General features: G+C 49.5%; 1 protein-coding gene across 4 annotated transcripts in view; it reads left to right on the top strand.

Moving 5' to 3' along the window:
- The window catches only part of MCF2L (MCF.2 cell line derived transforming sequence like), a 116,188-nt gene that overhangs the window by 49,397 nt on the left and 48,444 nt on the right, over nucleotides 1-18,347 (top strand). For all 4 annotated transcript variants that reach the window (XM_011379516.2, XM_023522911.1, XM_023522913.1 and 1 more), the window contains exons 2-3: nucleotides 6,247-6,330; nucleotides 9,555-9,669. In XM_011379516.2, the coding sequence (XP_011377818.1) occupies nucleotides 6,247-6,330; nucleotides 9,555-9,669 (199 nt within the window). The remainder of the gene's footprint in view (nucleotides 1-6,246; nucleotides 6,331-9,554; nucleotides 9,670-18,347) is intronic.

Below are 18,347 nucleotides of genomic sequence, written 5' to 3' on the forward strand. Positions count from 1 at the left end.
AATCTGAGTCACGTGAGAAAGGCACCAGCAGCCCAGCTTCTCCTTTTTTTGTTACTCCGAGCTCTTCTCTGCGGCTGTCTGTAAAGCCCAGCTTCTCCCCGCTCTGAGCATCTCTATTTGCTAAGCCCCACTCCCTGAGAGTCACCCACCTGATGCTGCCTCACAGTAGCTGGCACTCTTGCCCCTCCCTTTTTTGAACTGGTTTAACTAGAATCACTCTGTCACTGCTGTGTGGCCTCAGGCAAGTCACTTGACTTCTCTGTGCCTTTGTTTGCTCATCTGAAAAATGAGATAATAGTATTCCCACTTCTTGGTTTGTTGCAACAATTAAATGCATTAATACGTAAAAAGTATTTGAGTAATAGTATGAAAATTTAGTACTGCGACTGCTATGTCTACTACAATTAAAATTTTTCTATGTGAAGCAGTTAAAATGTAATTTAGTTGCTCCAGACAGACTATAAGTTTAAGAAATTCTTACGCTTCTCTTGTACTTTCCCTTACGCCAACTAGTCATAGTGTAGATGTTGAAGACATACTTTCTTTCTTGTTTGATTTAAGACCGTAGTGGGAGTTTTTGTGTTTGTTTTCTTTTTTCTTTTTTACTTTAATCTGTGCTATTGGTTCTGTGAGTGCTTGTTTGGAATTTCATTGAAAACTTTTTCTTTGTTTTAATAAAGACTAGCTAGAGTAGCATTTCCTGAGTACATTATTTTCAACATTAATTCTGGAGGAGTTAGGAGATGTTATGCCCATCCTCACCCCCACCTCCCAAAAATCCATGACCAGTTAAGTGTAGGGGTAGCACTGCTAGCCTTCTTGGAGCCTCTATAAAGGGAGGTTTGTCTGTGGTGCCTCCCAAGTTTGTTTGACTATGGAGCCCTTCCCTCTCTGACATGGAAGAGGGCTCTGCAGAACATGTAGAAAAACGATCTGGAAGTTTGACCCCAGAGCCCCAGCCGTGGGAGTTGGGACTGCTGGAAAAACGCTCCATGCTGGTTGATGTTGGCAGGCGCGTTGTGAGTGCTGCTTACACTCTGATACAGGTGGAGGCAGCGTGCTGGCCTTGGCCTGTGTGCCATCTCCATGTGCTTGGGCAGGCTGTCTGGAGCCTGTGTTAAGGAGGATGCTGAGGCACGCTGAAGCCAGCATGGGGTGGGACGGGAGAGAAAACACCCAGTGCATCCAAGAGAGGTTTACTGTCGATTCTGCATGTGCGCCTTACCAAGGCTTCCAAGTGATTCTTGCATAGGCTTGAGTTACAGGCACATCAGGCGAGTGGGTGCACAGCCTCAGAAGATGCAGGTCCGGATACTGCACCATGAAGAGGTTCGCTGAGCCTCTGATGTACACATCTTTGTCTGCACAGATAGTGTACTCTCTAGTGCCAAAGGGCTTCCAGCAAGTTCTGTGTGGTGGACTGACCCCTGGCACCCATACGGGAGAGTTCTGATGCTCCAGCTTGATTTTGTTCGGCTTCCTGATTTCTGCCAAGCGGATGCATGTGAACCGACAATGTTTTGGGGTGAGAGGTGCTTTTCTGTGATGACAATTTCGATCAAACATCTTTTCAAATGGGGCCTTTTATTTTAAACTTTGTTAGGATGCATTTTCTGAGATAAGGAAATCAGGGAAAACATTTGGTGAAGTGAGTGAGTTGATGATGCTTAGTATATGACATGAAATATTTATACTTAATTCCATAACAAATAACATGAAAAATATCCAGGATGTGCTGTGAGTGAAAATTTGGCTGCCCAAATCGATATAGATCTCAAACATCTCAAGTAGCCAGATCACAGAGCCGTCTACATAGATTATAAATAGAAACAGAGACACTGCTCCTGCCCCAACCACAAGGACTAGACAGCTGACGGGTGAGGCATCCATCCCGCCCTGACCCGCAGAGCTCCACACGGGGCTTGACTGGAGCCAGTGGCCTCTCTTCTTGTTCCTTCTGCATACCCTTTGCTCTTGGTTTGGAGATTCCTGGGGTGGGCTTGGTGAAATAGGAATCCCGCCCAAGCGAGTTGGTGAAATAACTCCACTTGACTCTCCACCCTGGACTTCAAAAAGACATCGCTGTTGTATTTTGATTGAAAATGAACAAAAGCCTTGGGCGTGGACCTTCAGCCAGATACAAATAAGAGAATCAGCACGTAATAGACTTCGTGGCCCAGAGCCTCTCAGAATGCCCCTTCGAGTGGACAGGAAAGATGCTCCCCGCTCTCTCTCAGGAAATTGTTGTCCTGAAATAAAGCAAATCCCCGAGTCAATTTGCAAGAGGAAGGAAGTTTGCTGCAGTAGTCTAATTATATACAGACAAAAAGATCTAAAGATAAAAGTGTAATGCCACTCCTGGACTCTAAGTTGCTTCTTAAACAGGGCAGGATTCTGGTAACGACTCCGTGTGAATACATTTCAACAGTTGGGGTTTCTCCTCCTTTGTCCTTGTCTAGAGTTGAGCTGGGTCCCTGAATGGCTAAGACATTGTGAGCCGAGGGGTAATTCCCACTAAAGGAATAAGTTGGTCTTTCCAGGCACGAGGCAGAGCAACCTTTCTGGGTTGGCTCCCAGAGCTGATGCCAGGGAGGGCACGTCAGCCTGTGGACCCCACGCCCAGCCCGCCCGTCCCCACCACCCTGTAGGGATCGGAAGAGAAGCAGTGTCCTCTCCCACCCTGTACCCCTCTGATTCAAGGCCCTTCTTAACTTCTGTCCTCAAAGTGACTCTGTGATGGGATAATTGCTTGGGAGTCTCCATTTACATCTGGGTCAAGACAGGAATGTTGGAAACGGGTAGTTATCTGTAAAGCATTGTGCTCTTACAGAGACCTTCTGTGAAGGAGCTGGGCCCTGCCTGACCCTTTTATTGAACTGGCGGGTTGGGGTGACCCCACTTCCTGTCCCAGACTTCTGACATTGGAGCAGCCACTCACACACACGGTGAAGGAGGCACTGCGGGGCTACGGCTCTCCTGCGTCACCATCAAGCACCTCTATTTTCTTCTGAACCAGTGGCTGCAGCATACCTCTTCCACCAAATTAAATGCAGTGGACAAGGACCTTGAAAAAATCCGTCAGCACAAAGTGCAAAATTGCCCTGTCCTTGAATGAGAATAAAGGTGCAGGAAGGTTGGAAAATTATAAATGTCCAGAGCCTGTTGTCCACAGAAGGCGTCATATGACAAACAATAAAAACCGTATGCCTTAATCACAGGTGGGAAATGTTTTTAATCATTTCCAGCTTTCTGAAGAGTGGCCAGTGACCATTTAAGATGTCAATGATTTTTATATAGTCCCTTTGTAATGAACATACCTTTGTGCAGTTTCCAACAGACTATGCACAAAATAACCCCATTTTTCAAATTTAAAATGGGGCATTTGATCTAAGGTACAGTATCAGAATTAGTTCTGCCCCAGAAAATTCACAAGTGTTGGTTTCCACAGCTCGGCTGCAGGGTAACACATTGCACCAGTCAGCAGTCTGTGGGCTCTGCACCTCACACGGACAGCGACTGACCAGAAATTCTGGAACCAGCCTACGTGCAAGCCAGAAAGAACTTTGCTGAATTAGTTGGATTTTAAATGATGCTCTGGGAAGTCATTCTCCTATTCTCCTCTCACTCTATCATTCCACACGTGTTTGTTGAGCTCCTTCCATGGGAGCCACTGGGGCAGGCCCTGGGGGGTCGGACAGTGGTGAGTGTGGGCATAGTGGGTGTTCCATGGGGGCTGGTAGGGTGCTGTGAGACCCAGGCCCAGGCAGAGAAAGGCCTCCCTGAAGACATGACATCTCAGCCGGGAACTGAGTAAGATTAGACTGGCAGACAGCAATGGGAAGAGCATTACAGAGGGGACAGCATGTGCAAAGGCCCTGAGGCTGGAGGGACATTGACCTGTTTGAGGAATTCTAAGAATGTGAGGGTGGCTATCACCCAAAGAGGAAGGTGGGTGACAAGGTCCCATGGATGTCCCTCAATGGAACCAAATTCACATTGACAACAATGCAGCCAGTAAGACTGTCACTCTGTCATCGAAAGTACAGAAATGCTCAGTAATATCATCTCTGTCTCTAATGTATGGGAAAGCCATCCGCCATCAGGGTGAGCTGGACTCAGAGCACAGACAGCCCACGGTCCCTGTAAGTGAGCTCAGGAACATGAGAGTTTACTCGTAAGAGGAAGCACTACCTTGAAGCCTCTGCCATGCAGAACCACTCAGAATCAAGTATACGAATTACTGCAGAAGTGTCCACCATCAGAGGCCTCGACACTCATAGTTTTCGTTCCTCGCGGGTAGGTGAAATCTGGGGAGTTGAGTCCTGGCAGGCGATCTCTATATCCAAGCCAGATGTCTCCAGGGCCACAGCAAGATCTGGGGAACCCCTCGGGCCCAGCGTCTATGCTTGTCACCGACGATGGGTCCCCACTTGTTAAAGGATTTGCCAGCTCACCGCCTGTGTGCTATTTTCTACAGCCCCCGAGACATCCCTAGACTTCAGGGAGATCCTTACTCCCCAGTGGTCTGTGTTTCAATGACATGCTTCTCCCAGGGTTGCAGAGGTTGAACTTGAGGAAAGATTTCATATTTGGTACTGCAGTCATTCCTTCCTTTTGAGAGAAGGAAAAAAGCACTGTAGAATCTAAACTTTCAGGCTGCCATATGAATCGCACCTAACATGCATTCCAAACAAATGAGATGTGGACCATCTTAAATCACTTCATCTGGAATTTAAAAATGTATATTCCAAGCTCTCTTAGAGCAATTGCTCCCAACCCTGCTTTTCTCCCACAAAGGGAAAGCGTTGGTGAGATATCTAAGTGCACACTGAGAAATGGCACCTGTGCCACCGAGCTATCCATAAAAGGCCCAGCACTGTTCCAGATCTTTTGAGTTTGAGGAGCATTTACTGTTGTTCATTTCCTGACCCCGAATGCCACCATCGATTGCTCTATTGGTCCCTAGCATGCCAGTGGCCCCGGTTCCGATCACTTCCTCATCAACACAGGCAGAATCAAAGAGCCAGCCAGTGCGGCGGTTCGCAGTTCCACAAAGGACACAGCTAGGATCTGTGGGACCCGCCTGTGTGTTTAATTATGTCACCTGTTTACACTTGCTTGTTTGCAAGACCAGAAGAACAGGATTTAAGGCTGATCTGTGTAGATAACGTTTTGCTGTCTCCGCTGGAATTTTCAGGGTAAAAGATCTCCATGACCCATATTTCCAGGCTGTTCGTAGCCTGGGTCTTAAACTGGTTGTAGAAGAATTGACCTTTTAATTTAACCATTTGCAGATCATCAACATAAATCATGAGTCTCTTTAGAGAGATTATGTTAATGTTCAAAACTGCAGATTTTGCTGTACAACTAGGGTTTGGCGACATTAGACCTTGGCTGTAAATCATACGATAGCTAGCCTGGCATTGACTCAGAAATACAAAAGCACACTCAGTGTCTTGGTCCCCCGGCTGACACCCAGCATCACTTGCTTAGCAGTGACCTCACATCTTTAGTCAGTCTCTAGGTTTTCCCCTAGAGTCTTGCAAAACCTCCTTGCTCATGGTAGATGCCTCCAGGGTGTGGCAGGAGGTGCTGCCAGTTTAATCCCAGACCCCTAGTCTAGAACTCGCAGCCTGCAGCCTGCTAAGCTGTTTTTCCCGTCGCCATCAGACTTAGGGACTTGGCTCAGCGTCATTGTCAGGCAGGCAGTGAGGCCCCACATGTGCGTATGTTTGAAGGCTGTGGGCCTGCTGCAGTGGCCAGGTTTCCTCGCTGAGCAGCAAGTCTGTGCATAGGCAACAGGTGAGGGCCCCAGGAGTTGACTGGACCACTTCCAAAACATGGGTGGAGACTCACAGAACAAAGCGTGTCTGTTCTCAGGGCTGCTCACTAACTCAGTCTTAAGGGCTGGTCCTCCAGCTCCCAGCCCTCCCCCCTGTTTCCCCAAGCCTCTCCTTCTGCCCGCATGTTCCTCTCTGTCCCCCTCCCTCCCTCTTTTCTCTCTGCCTTTCTCTGTGCTTCTGACACACACCATATTTTAAATATTGATGAATCAATCACTCAGCACACAGCTTTTTGTGCTCTGAGAAACAAAGGTTTCTGCGTATTGGAAACAAATTCCTTTTCCAAGCATGTGACCGCTGGCCCCTCGGGTGTCTGCACGGGGCTGATCCAGACTTGGGTCAGAGTGAGGGTGAGGCAAAGTTTCCACCAAATGACAGGTGTGTTCGTCTGCTCTCTCCCCAGATGAAATCATGCACCAGGACATCACCCCACTCTGCGCTGCCGACATCCAGGACCAGCTAAAGAAGCGCTTTGCTTACCTGTCTGGTGAGTGCTGGAGGCTGGAAGCGTGGTGGGGAGGGTGTCTGCATGGCAGGCGGTTGGCCTCCTCTCGGTTCTCCATGGCCTAAGTGGGCCTATTCCACGTGGTGGGAACTGGGGACAATCCACTCGATGTAGCCTGCTCTCGGTTTAACTGAGAGCCCAGGAGCTGCTGTAGCGATGCCTATGAAGAAGGTCTCTCAGTGCTAGTTGGTGAACAGCCACAGGAAGAGCCGGCCAGAGGTCATTTGGGGTCCTGAGAAGGACGCAGCCTCAAGCACTACTGACTACAGTCTCCTGGAATCAGAACTTTCCTGCGACAGGTGAAGTAGGAACGAGATGGTGCGGCACAGTGTGCCTCTTTCTTCCGGCACCCAGGGCCTGGGAAGCCTCCCTCACTAAGCACCTCTGGTTCCTGCGGCTCCATCCTCTGGGAGAGTGGTGTGGCTGACGTGGGCAAGGGGTTGGCACCGCCCCTCGGGTCCGTCTCAGCCAGCTCTGCACCCCAGCCCCTGTCCTGGCTGCTGCCCTCCTCTCGGGCTAAGGTTCCTCCTCCACCCTGTGGGCTGTCCTGCCGTCCTGCCCAGCTGGCCATCGTGAGCGCCTCCAGCCACTGGACGGCACTATCGCATCGAGGCTGCAAAGGGCATGACCATTGCACCTGGAGCGAGCAGCTCATCCTCAGAGCTGCGTGGGTCACTTCTCTATCTGGGCAAGTCTAGCAGCCAAGGCTAATTCAGCACAAGACATGCCCACGTTCCTTGTGCTGTCAGTGGGGGCCTTCCAATAACGAGGGAGCCCAACCTCTGCTATCCTCTTGGCCCCCTTTTTGCAGCTGGCCCTTTCCCCTTGGCCAGCAGGTCGGTGCTCCCTCCTGAACCCTGAGAACCAGCCCTGCCTCCAAGGGCCGCCCTGGCCTCCCTGGCACAAGAGCTGCTCCACAGGCCGGCCCCATATGGTCTGGGCCGACCTGACCCCAACACGCGGACCCAAGGTGCAACTCTGGGGTTTATGTACCTCAGCGAGAACTGAAAATCGGGAGCAGGAAAATGGAGCCTCTGGGATTGGTTGACAATGAAATGGCTCATTGATTTTCATGGAGTGATCACAGTGAGGGGTGCTGACTGCAAGGAAGAAAGAGAGAAGTTACGGTATCCTCAGGAAAAACTAAAATCTCCCAACAGAACGGGTCACGGCCAATGGCAGAGAAACACTTAGGAAAGGAGCTGTAGTCTCTTTGCTGGTTCCTTCGCATCGCCCCAGCTTCTTCATGCCTCTTCAAGAAACCGAAAGGCTCATGGCTTTAGTGCACTGGTGGCCCAGACTCATGACCTTGACCTTCCTCCAGGGTATAATACAACTGCCCTTTGGCATCGGCATCACATGGTTACCTCTTTGGTACCTGGGGAGGTAGCAGGACCCCAGGATGTTCCCCCTAACCCAGACACACCTTCTCTCTTTTATTCAAAAGCCATCCAGACACTCCAGAAGGGGGTTTGCAGATGTAGTTAAGGTCCCAAATCAACTGGCTTTAAGGTCATCCTTGGTGGGCCTGACTTAATCAGCTGAGCCCTCAGAGGGATTCCAAGTACCAGGGACAGAGATGCCTTGCTGCCAGCCATGAAGATGTCGGGGGGCCACCTGGCAAGGAATGTGGGACTCTTGGAGCTGAGAATGACCCTGGCCAACACCGGCAAGAATACGGGGACCTCAGTCCTACAACTGAGGGAGCTGAATTCTGCTAGCACCTGAATGAGCCTGGAAGAGGCGCCTGGCCTCGGGTGAGATGACAGGTCCAGCAGACACCTGGATTTCGGCCTTTGAGAACCCGCTGGGCCAAGCCACGACTCCTGAGCTACGCAAGTGCAGGCTGGCGGACAGGGGTTGTTGGTTTACATTGCCAAGTCTGTAGAAACTTGTTAGAAAATGAACACAAGGTTTTAAACTTAAATGTCTAAAACAAACCTGGACCATCCTGGGTTTTCATCACAGCTCATGGAAACTCTCAGGCAACATGTGGAGGGAGTCGTCCTCCTCCTCCCCCTCCCACCTCCCATCCATCAGGAAATCCGGGATGAGGTCTCTGGCTGTGTCCACCTGGGGGGCTGACTGGAACGTCACCTCAGTCCCCTTCATGGAGCCTGCCGCTCCCTCCCTGGCAGTGCCTGGGCTTTCTCACCTCGTGGTGGGTGCTGGGCTGTCAGATGCTTATGTGATAAGCATCTGATTTCCAGGAGGGAGCTCTGAGCAGGGAGGGTGGACTCTTCAGTGTCTTACAGCCCAGCTTGGGAATTACACAGCATGACGCCCGCCACATCCGATGGGCCAGAATTGGAAGAGAAGTGGACTCCGTCCCAGAAGGGAGCAGTGGCAGAGAGCGGCGTCGGCGTCTCTAGCCACCCAGGATATGGGCAAGCAGGCAGACCAGAGCCCAGGCCTATGCGACTCCTGTCTCTTCTCACCTCCTGCCCAACCTGCTACTCCTCCCACTTCCTCGTAGGACAATTCAAATCAAATATATGCCAGACTAAACTCAGAGCCTTCCTGTCTAAGCTGGCCCCTCCCGACTGTGCCCATTGCATTGGAGCTGCCCTCGTCTTCCCAGCCACTATTTCTGATTCCTCATGCGCCATCTTAATTTCTTCTCGTGAAACTATCTCAGGTGCATCTCCCCTTGGAAAAGTCCCCACTGATTCCACCTGTACCCTCCCCTCATGCCGAAGGGGCAGCTTCCGTCGGAATGGAATCGTCCCACAAGCAGAACACTGGAGAAGCTACGAACCACACACAAGGTGTTAGGAGAGGCGTTAGGGCACAGCCTGAATGCAGTGTTGTGCAGTATTTAAAATGATGGTCCCGTCATTTATAAAGCACAGAAAACTATAGTTCACAATGTTAAGAAGAAAGCAAGACGCCAGCTTTATATTCGACATGGTCTCTATTACATCGAAAAATGCACTGAAAAAGGTTTGGAAAGAAATATGCCAAATGACACGGTGGGGAAATAATAGGTCATTATTTTAATTCATCTCATTTTGTGTGTGTGTGCATTCCAATTATTACCTTCAATAAGCGTGCATTTATTCCATAATAAAAAATATAATGTTGACGAACACACCTCAATTTTAACTGAAATATTCAGTGCTCATGACCTGTCACTGTCGCATCCTGCTGACAGCGTGGGTGCCGATGCCCACCCGTGTTAAGTGCTGCCTTTGCTCTGTCCCCAGGTGGGCGGGGACAGGACGGCAGCCCCGTCATCACCTTCCCAGACTACCCGGCCTTCAGCGACGTCCCGGACAAGGAGTTCCAGAATGTCATGACCTATCTCACCAGCATCCCCAGGTGCGTGTCTGCTTCTTTAGAGAGGTTTACACATCTCCCTGAGTCTCCCAGTAGCTTTGCTAAGGATCTGGGCATTCGTCAGATAAGGAGGTTGTGGCTGAGGGGAGTTTGTGAGTCTGCTCGAGGTCACACAGCTGAGCAGTGAAGTACATGGGATCAGAATCCAGTTGTTCCAGCTCCAGAGCTGGCACCCTTCCCCTCACCTGCAGGAGATGTCCACTCCAGCCCACACCGCCCAGGGTCTGACGGAGCCCAGGGCACGTTTCCCTCCTCGCAGACAGTGTCCAGCCCCGCACTAGCCGAGCAAGGCAATGCCAGGAAGGGGTCTTTCTTTCCACAAGAGGGAGGTCCCACTGCAGAGGTGGTCCTGAGACCCTCGGGGGCTGGGCCTCACTCTCAGAAGTGGTGAAGGTGTCACCTAGCGCTCTTGCGCAGGAGCTGCTGCTTCTGTTTAGGGTGCAGTGAACAACATGCTGCATAAGGACAGGAACAACCTCGTGGGTGACATTTTCTTCCACCTGCTACATGAAGTACGAGGAGGCAGAAGTGTAGGGGGACTTTAACCAGCAAAAAAGCAGCTCAGCATCCCAGGACCTTGGGAATACTTTCCTTCATTCCTTTCTGGCTTTAAGGATAAGTTTCAGAATTTGGATACCTTAGAGCTCTGTGAATTAGTCTAATCTAGAAAACAGACTGAAACAGCAGATTCAATCAACTGATACATGTCATACAAAAACTAACAACAATCAGTAACCACCGATCAGTGCTTAGAGGTCGGGGGTCGGGGGGTGGGCATAGATTCTTCTAGCAACCTGGCATGTGGAAGGAGGGTGGTCTAGTGGACATGGGTGGTGAGTGTCACTTGGCAGAAAGGTAGGCAATGTGCAGCCAGCGGTGAGGGGTTCCCCAGTCACCGTCTCATCATCTTTTCTTGTTACCCACCTCAGTGTGCCAGGCTCCAGGCAACCAGGCAGCCGAGCTGAGGGAGGAGGGACTGAGCAGTCTTTCTTTAAGGGCCCCCTCTGTCTGGCCATGCCCTCTCGGGGGGCTGAGGGACGTGCTTCATGGTGGGACTGCAATGCTGCAAAGCATCTCTATTTATTTTCTCCTTTGGCCCTTCAAAACTGTAGTTGCACTTCTGGGTATTTATCCAAAAAAAACGAAAACAATAATTTGTAAAGATCTATGCACTCCAATATTCACGGCAGAACAATTTACAATAGCCAAGTTATAGAAGCAACCCAAATGCCCATCAACAGATGACTGGATAAAGAAATTATGGTTCATTATACAATGGAATATTACTCAACCATTAAAAAAAAATGAAATCCTACCATTTGCAATGATATGGATGGACCTAGAGGTTACTATGCTGAGTGCAATGAGGCAGACAGAGAAAGATAAATACCATATGATTTCACTTATATGAAGACTCTAAGGAACAAAAAGAACAAACTAATCAAAAACAGACTCATAAATACAGTGGACAATTTGGTGATGGACAGAGGGGAGGGGTGTTGGGGGTCTGAGTGAATGGGGTGAAGGGTTAAAAAAGTACAAATTAGTAGTTGAAGTTGGTCACAGGGATGGGGAGCACGGCATAGGGAATGAGTTAGCATTAATATGATAGCTTGGAGGGTCAGGGGAGGGAGGGAGCAATTAAGGGGATCGTTTTATGAACTATATAGATGTCTAACCAATGTACTGTATACTTGAAACTAATTTAAAGAAATAAAATTAAAAAAAAAATAACCGTAGTGACAAGAGGGCGGTTATCACGCCCATTCTGTAGATGAGGCCACTAGACCTTGGGGGACGATGTGACTAAGATCACACACCTAGAAAGTGCCCAGAAGATTCAGACTCCCCGTGTGATGCAACAGAGAGCGGTGTTCTTGGGGTGTGGGCCCAGGACAGTGCTCCAGCATGTGGTACACCCAGCTGCAGGACACCGAAAGGCTGCAGGTCCCCCTGGCAGTAGGGACATGCTGGAACAAACCAGTAAGGGGCAGTGATTTCATCAGGAAATGATGACCTTAGCAGTGATTTTAGGGAAGAACAAGTTCAAGTGATTTAAAAAGAACACGGGATGGCTGCGGCTGGCAGCTCACTGTGGGCGCTGTGTGAAGTCTGTCTAGTGCGCTTCTGTACTGACAAACTGAGCCTCCCTTATGAGGACTGTCTCCCAGAGGTGGGGGGAGTTCCACGTCCAGGAGAGGTGGTGCCCCCCCCCCATGGCCCCATGATCCCAAGACTCTCTGTAGCTGGGCATTGGAGGAAGCTCAGCAAGATCAACATGAACAGAATGCTAAGTGTAAGAGGTCACTCCTCAGAGTCAAAGCTATTCTTGGTCCTTAGACCACTGAGCGACAAGCTGGCCTATCTCCTTCTCTTTACGGATCCTCCTTCTATTCATTTCCCTTTTACAAAACATTGTAGAGTTATTCCATTGCCACTTCCCTTTTGCTGAACTGTAACTGAACAGAATCTGAGGAATTCAGAGGCTATGAATGCTGAGAGAGCTCTGCACTCATATGTGCTTCATGATCTCTCTCATAAAGAGGCTCTAGAACCTTCCAGGGCCTCCTCACTGCCTATCTCATTTTTTCTCTGTCCTTTATTTAGGGATCTAAAAATCCTATAGATTAAAATTTACTACGAGCCATCTCTGCAGTTATAGTCATGATTCCTGAACCCTTTCCAGCCTGTGGATGGAAACTCAGGTTTTCTGATCATTCTTTGATTTAAAAAGGTCAAAGAATTATCTTATAGCTGGAAATGTCAACACTCAACATTCTGAGCCTGATATGGAGGTGCGCCTTCTTCTCCCCAGGCCACAAGCAGGCAGGTGCTGGAAAGGGGGCAGCTGGATTTCTGATGCCCTCTTGGGACCTTCCAGGCCGGTACCATCCTCTCTGCTGGGTGTCATCATCCTTGTTGGTCTTGCTGGGCCTCAGCCCTTCTGGCCTCAGGGCCTTTGCACCTGCCGTTCCTCCACTGGGTCTCCGGAGACTCTCCTCGTACTCCAGGCCATCTCTTCAGGGGTCCCCTCCATCATGCCCACCACCCCTCCACCCTCAGACCCCTACTCCATCAGGCTTGGGGCTTATCTGAAATGGTAGTAATTAATTACAGTGTGGTTTTTGTCTGTGTCAGCCAAAAATGCAGGTCTCAGAAAGTGAGTACGCGGCCCCTCAGTAAATATTTGCTGGACAAATAAACTTTGTTTTCAGGCGAATAAAGTAAATTCACATAGGCCAAGCCGCCTAATAATACATAGGTTGTTCCCTGTGATCTCTCGCTCCAGCACACTTATCTCTCCTTCAATCAGAATGAGCACACTTTGTTTCTCTCTTCTTTTATTTTTAAGGAGTTCTTATCTCCAATAGAAAGGAGCCTTTTCAGAACCATGATCTCCAAGAATGCATGCACAATTCATACGCATGATCTGAGGGCAAGAAACACACATTTTCCTTTGAAAGCTGAGGAATTGTAGCACATAACCTTTATTCTGTACAGTACATGGTGCTATAAAAGTGGCCAAGAGGCCAGTCTGAATATGTGAAGCCTAGACCCATGGGCTCCATTTCCATTTCCGTGTGTTTTCGGCTCGTTTGTGTGTGTTTTATTCACATTTCTCTTCTCTCCCATCGAGGATGATAAAAAGCCTGAATGCTGGAGTGTTGGATCTGGAGCTGTCAGGCCCAATTCACCCTTTTCATCTATAAACAAACTAAATAATAAAACCCAACACACCCCTCATTTTGAAAGACAACTGCAGGGCCCCAACAAACAACAACATGAAGGACCAACAGAGAAAAGGAATTAGGTGTTACGTGTAGCTGGCCGGGCAGGCCATACAGAAGCCATGAAGGTCAGGCTGGCGCCCACACTTGTGTGTAAAACTCTGAGTCCACTGGCCTTCAAGGTGTTGTGTCAATCATGGTACCTTGAGTAGGTGCCTTTTAGGGTATATCATCTCTGAAAGAGGGAATAATTTTTGGTGACATTCTAAAGAAGACAAAAGTGCAGTCTTTTATCAGTTCACACAGCAGTTACATTCCTAGAGAGTTCAGTGTACATTAAAAATGTGGAGGAGAAACACCTTGCATCTGCAGGTAAAGCAAGGGTCCTCCGCATCTGTGTCTTCAGGGTGAGCAACCAGCTTGGTCACAAGGGGAGGATATTGACAACTGAGAGACACATCCAGAAGCACTGCAGTGGTCCTGGGGTGCTGCCCTTTGAGCAGCACCCGTGTGGGGGGCAACCTCTTCATTCTCCTGCAGGAACCTGGGGAGAGGTTCCCCTGCTCCCCACATACACATCCACCCTCATTTGTAGGAGGAAGGGCTGCCACCTGGTGGACACATCCAGCATTGCGGTCAGTTCCTCAAATCTCAGTCCTAAACCTATTGGAGTCAGGAGCTGGGTGGGCGTTTTTTTCTAGAAAGAAGTAAAAATTCCTCATGCAGGCAGATCATTGGCACAGGATTTATTCCAAACTGCTGCTGAGCCAGCACAGCCTCTAAGTAGAAAGAGTGGAATTTAGAGCCAGATGCATGTTTTTAATATGAGTGCAAATTAAATGGACAAATCTTTCATGAAGACTGCTTCCGGGAGACACTAACTCTTACCGTTGTTAACCAAGCATTAATTTTATCCTTTCAAAAAATAGATTATGTGCTGATTTTAGCTATCCTTCTGTTATTAATGCAAATGACAGGAGCCCCAGTTTGGGGCATTACATCTAATTAACAGTTAGTAATCATTGTGAAATATTACACCGATAATGGCAGCTTTGACCAGATGTATCAGACATATGTAAATATGAAGCAAATTATTGTCCTTTGAAGAATGACTCAGTAGAGGGAACATGGAAGGACTTTATAAATTTTTGGCCGGGGTCATCTGGCATCCAGCCAACGTGGCCGCACCTTGGGGATATCCCTCTGAGCTCTCTCCTTGGCTAGAGGGCTGGGTTTTACAGCTAGGATGCCTACAACCTTTGCAATTCCTAATAGGGCTTGTTTGCCATCATCTCCCAGGCCTGGGTGGGGCCAGTCCCAGGAACTTGAGAGAGCAAGTGACTGAACCGCGTGCAAGGCCCGGAGAGAGGCCCTGACACCTCCCTGCAGTTCTTACACAACTGGAAGAAAGGTGGAGGAAGGGGCCCTGGGCAGTTTACCCTGTCTCTGTCTATTACGTGCTGGGCAACGTGGACCCAACAGTGAACAAAATAGATAAAATCCTGCTGCTTACATTCGCAGTAAATAAGATGCACACGGGGACTGGATTATGAAACAAGAGGAATGAGAGAGAAAGGAGGTGAGGGACGCCAGGAGGGGCAGTGAGAGGGGCGCCCCATGAGAAGGGCGCCCCCATGAGTTACAGAAGTCAAGGGAAACTCAGGCATGGGGCACAGTTCTCACAAAGGCCCCTAGGAGAAGGCCTGACCATGATTTTGTGGGTAGTAGTCACCCGGGAAAGGGAAGAGCAGGTAGGAGGGTTGTGTTAGGTTTCAGATGTAATTCTCATGTGCAGGGAGACTTCTCAGGGCGAGGGCTCACACCTCTGGATACTGTGAGGTGAATCTGGAACTCCAGGGTGAGGTCCCAGCTACGATATGGACTTGGGAGTTGTGGGCATTTAAGTGGCGATGGCCCCAGGGGTGGGATGTTGGGCAGAGTGGGGGGGCCCCGGTGTTCCTGATGTAGAAGGTCAGTGGAAAGAGGAAATGCAGCAAGGGGAAGGGGAAAGTCAACCCCAGCCAGGGTCTCAGGAGCAGGGAGGGCCTCATCATAGGCCAAAAGGTCAATAGGCCACTGGCCAATACACACCTACAACTTCTTACAGCCCCCTTCCCTCTCAAGTGTCCCAGCTGTGACAGTACATTATATGGTCATATTACTGATGAGTGAAATAAGTTGAGAATGAGGAATTCAATGGGATTCTCTCAACATACAGGCCTTTGAGAACACTGACAGGAACAGTTTTGGTGGAGGATCGGGAATAAAACGTTTACAGGAGGAAATTCCATAAAAGTGGGAGGAGAGGGATCTGAGACAGTCGATATAGAACCTCTTTCCAGGATTTTGCTCCCAGGGCAGCAGAGAAATGGGCCAGTTAGCTGGTGAGGGGAAGACAGACGACATTTTCTTCTAAGATGAGAGCAATAACAACATGTTTATGCTGATAGAAATTACCCAACAACAACAACGAAAAAGAGTGGTAACTATTCTATTTCTTTTACACTTAGCATGTGTTCTTTGTGTACCACCTCTGAGTCTAGCGCTAAGCACCTTGCAGTGGGGATTACAGAGCCCATCCAGCAGGTGTGAACGCCGAGGCTCCAGGCCATACCTCTCCATCCCTACACCTGGATCTCTCCTCCACCTTCAGGCACCCCCCAGTCCGCCTCTGGGTACTGTGAGGTGAATCTGGAACTCCTCTCACCCTAAACAGTGGCAAAAGTAACATTTCAGACTCAGTCTGATTCTGTCTCTCCCCATGAATGGAGTCGTTCGAGGCTTCCTCACGCAGGCACTGTGTACGCAAACACAGACACACACCCACATGCATATGTAGTACACACATATGTAGTACACACATATGCACACACGCACAGAGCTACACATGCACGTGCACACACACGCATAGGGCTGCCAACACGGAGACAGTAGATTTCTGGCTCTTTTCGCAAAACAGTTATAGCAGCCCTGGGCTTGCCTTTCCACTCAGTAACCCTGCAACACCCCCTGTGGTGGCCTTGGGGGCTTCGCTCACCTACGTACCCAAGGTTTGGAAGATAATATCAAGAGGATCACCTTCCTCCACTGCTGCAGTCTCTCCTCAGCCCCATTAAAACGCAATGCAGGAGCTCTTAGTGTTAATTGAAGCTGACAATGACGTTGACTTCCCATGGACCTGGTTCAAATCACCCAGCTGCTTGGGAGACAATATTCCATCCCCCAGCTGGTTTCCGGTGATGGGCCACATTCCCTCTGATAAGGGGTGTGCACACACAGGTACCGCCACACGCAAATGTGCATGCACAGCATACACACACGTGCATGTCGCACACATACACACAGATGTGCATACACAGCACACACAAGAATACATGCACATATGTGTGCATAAACACGCATGCACACATACAACCATATATACATACATATCACACGCGTGCACGATTTGCAAGGACGGTACGAAAGAGGAAGGCAGATGCATGTGGGAAATGCGCGTGTGTGTGAAAGCATACTAAACGATTCAAAATGTATGCATGAAAAAGAGCTCTCCCCTCACCTCTTGCTTCCTTCCCCCACAGAGTTAACTCACAACTCTAAGAGTTTGGGTAAAATCAAAACTTTGTTCTGCCCCATGCACAGGCTTCGCCCAAAATGGGGCGGCGCGGACACATCACGTTACAGCCCTCGTCTTCTTAGTGAACGGGGTGCCATGGCTACCTCTCTAGGCAGCAGCTTTTGCCTCGTTCTTTCAGTGGCTTCATCACACCCTCTGGTATAGATGGACCGACCACACTGAGTCTGTGCCTCTGAGTCCTTCACTCTACCCTCTATCTCCTTTTTGGGTCCTGCTGTGATGAGTAGCCTTGATCCTGGCCTAGCTGGTTTGGGCTCTTTGTTTATGGCGTCGGACACCTTGAAAGTGATCCCATTTGTAATAGTTCTCAGCCGCTCTGGCTGGGTGATCCTTCCCCCTCCAACCTGCATAATTAGAAACTAAAGGGCTGGTCTCACCATTTGCTGTCCCGTGGCTTTGCTCAGCCCATAATCTGAAACTCTGGGCTCAGTGACCACTGCCTACTGTGGTGACACACAGGTCATGTTCTCCTGGGGGGAACCAGAGGCTGCCCATTTTCTCAAGCCTTCTTCCTCTCCTAATGGTCTTTCTCTGTCACTGTACGAGAGCCACCGGCCATGCGTGGCTATTTAAATTTAAAAATTAAAACTAAATGAATGCAAAAGTTCAGTCCCTGAGCCAAGCTAGCCATATTTCAAGTCACATGTGGCCAGTGGCTGCCATATGGGGCGGCTCAGATGTGGGGTGTTTCCATCTGTGGGGGTGTGCCAGCAGTGGTCGGGTCGGATTCCGCTGACAGTGGCCAAGCCTTTCATTTTTCAGAGAAAAGGCCAAGAAGTTATTACCCTCGTCCTCTGCCCAGGAGGAGAAATCACAGCCCTCACCTTACTTGGAAATAATGACATTTTGCTGTGAGGAAAAAATATTCATAACATGGGACTGACCATCTTAACCATTTCTAAGTGTATAGTGAGAGAAGCTCATGCAAGTGTGGGCTTGGGGTTTGGGAAGCCTCCCCTTGCCACCCAGGCAGCACCTGCCACCTCGTCCGTCCCATGGGGGAGGCACAGAGTGGGAGACACAAGTCACCTAGAAGCCTGTGCAGCTAGAGTTTCAGCTCCAGGTGGGGAGGAGATGCCTGAGGTAGATCCTGGTAGAGGAAGGAGCCAGGTAAGCTTGGGCTGCCAGGTGAGCAGTGGAGATTCAGGACAGAGTAGGGGTGCCACGACCAGGACCTGTGCTCGGAGCAGGAGCTGGAAAGGCAGACGGCTGGGGCTGCAGCAGGAACCCAAGGTAATAAGCAGATTCTAAACGGTCCTCAGCCTGGTTCTGACTCCCAAAGTGGTGCCTCTATG

This window comes from Pteropus vampyrus, unplaced genomic scaffold (genome assembly GCF_000151845.1).
Source record: "Pteropus vampyrus isolate Shadow unplaced genomic scaffold, Pvam_2.0 Scaffold363, whole genome shotgun sequence".
Classification (NCBI taxonomy): Eukaryota; Metazoa; Chordata; class Mammalia; order Chiroptera; family Pteropodidae; genus Pteropus; species Pteropus vampyrus.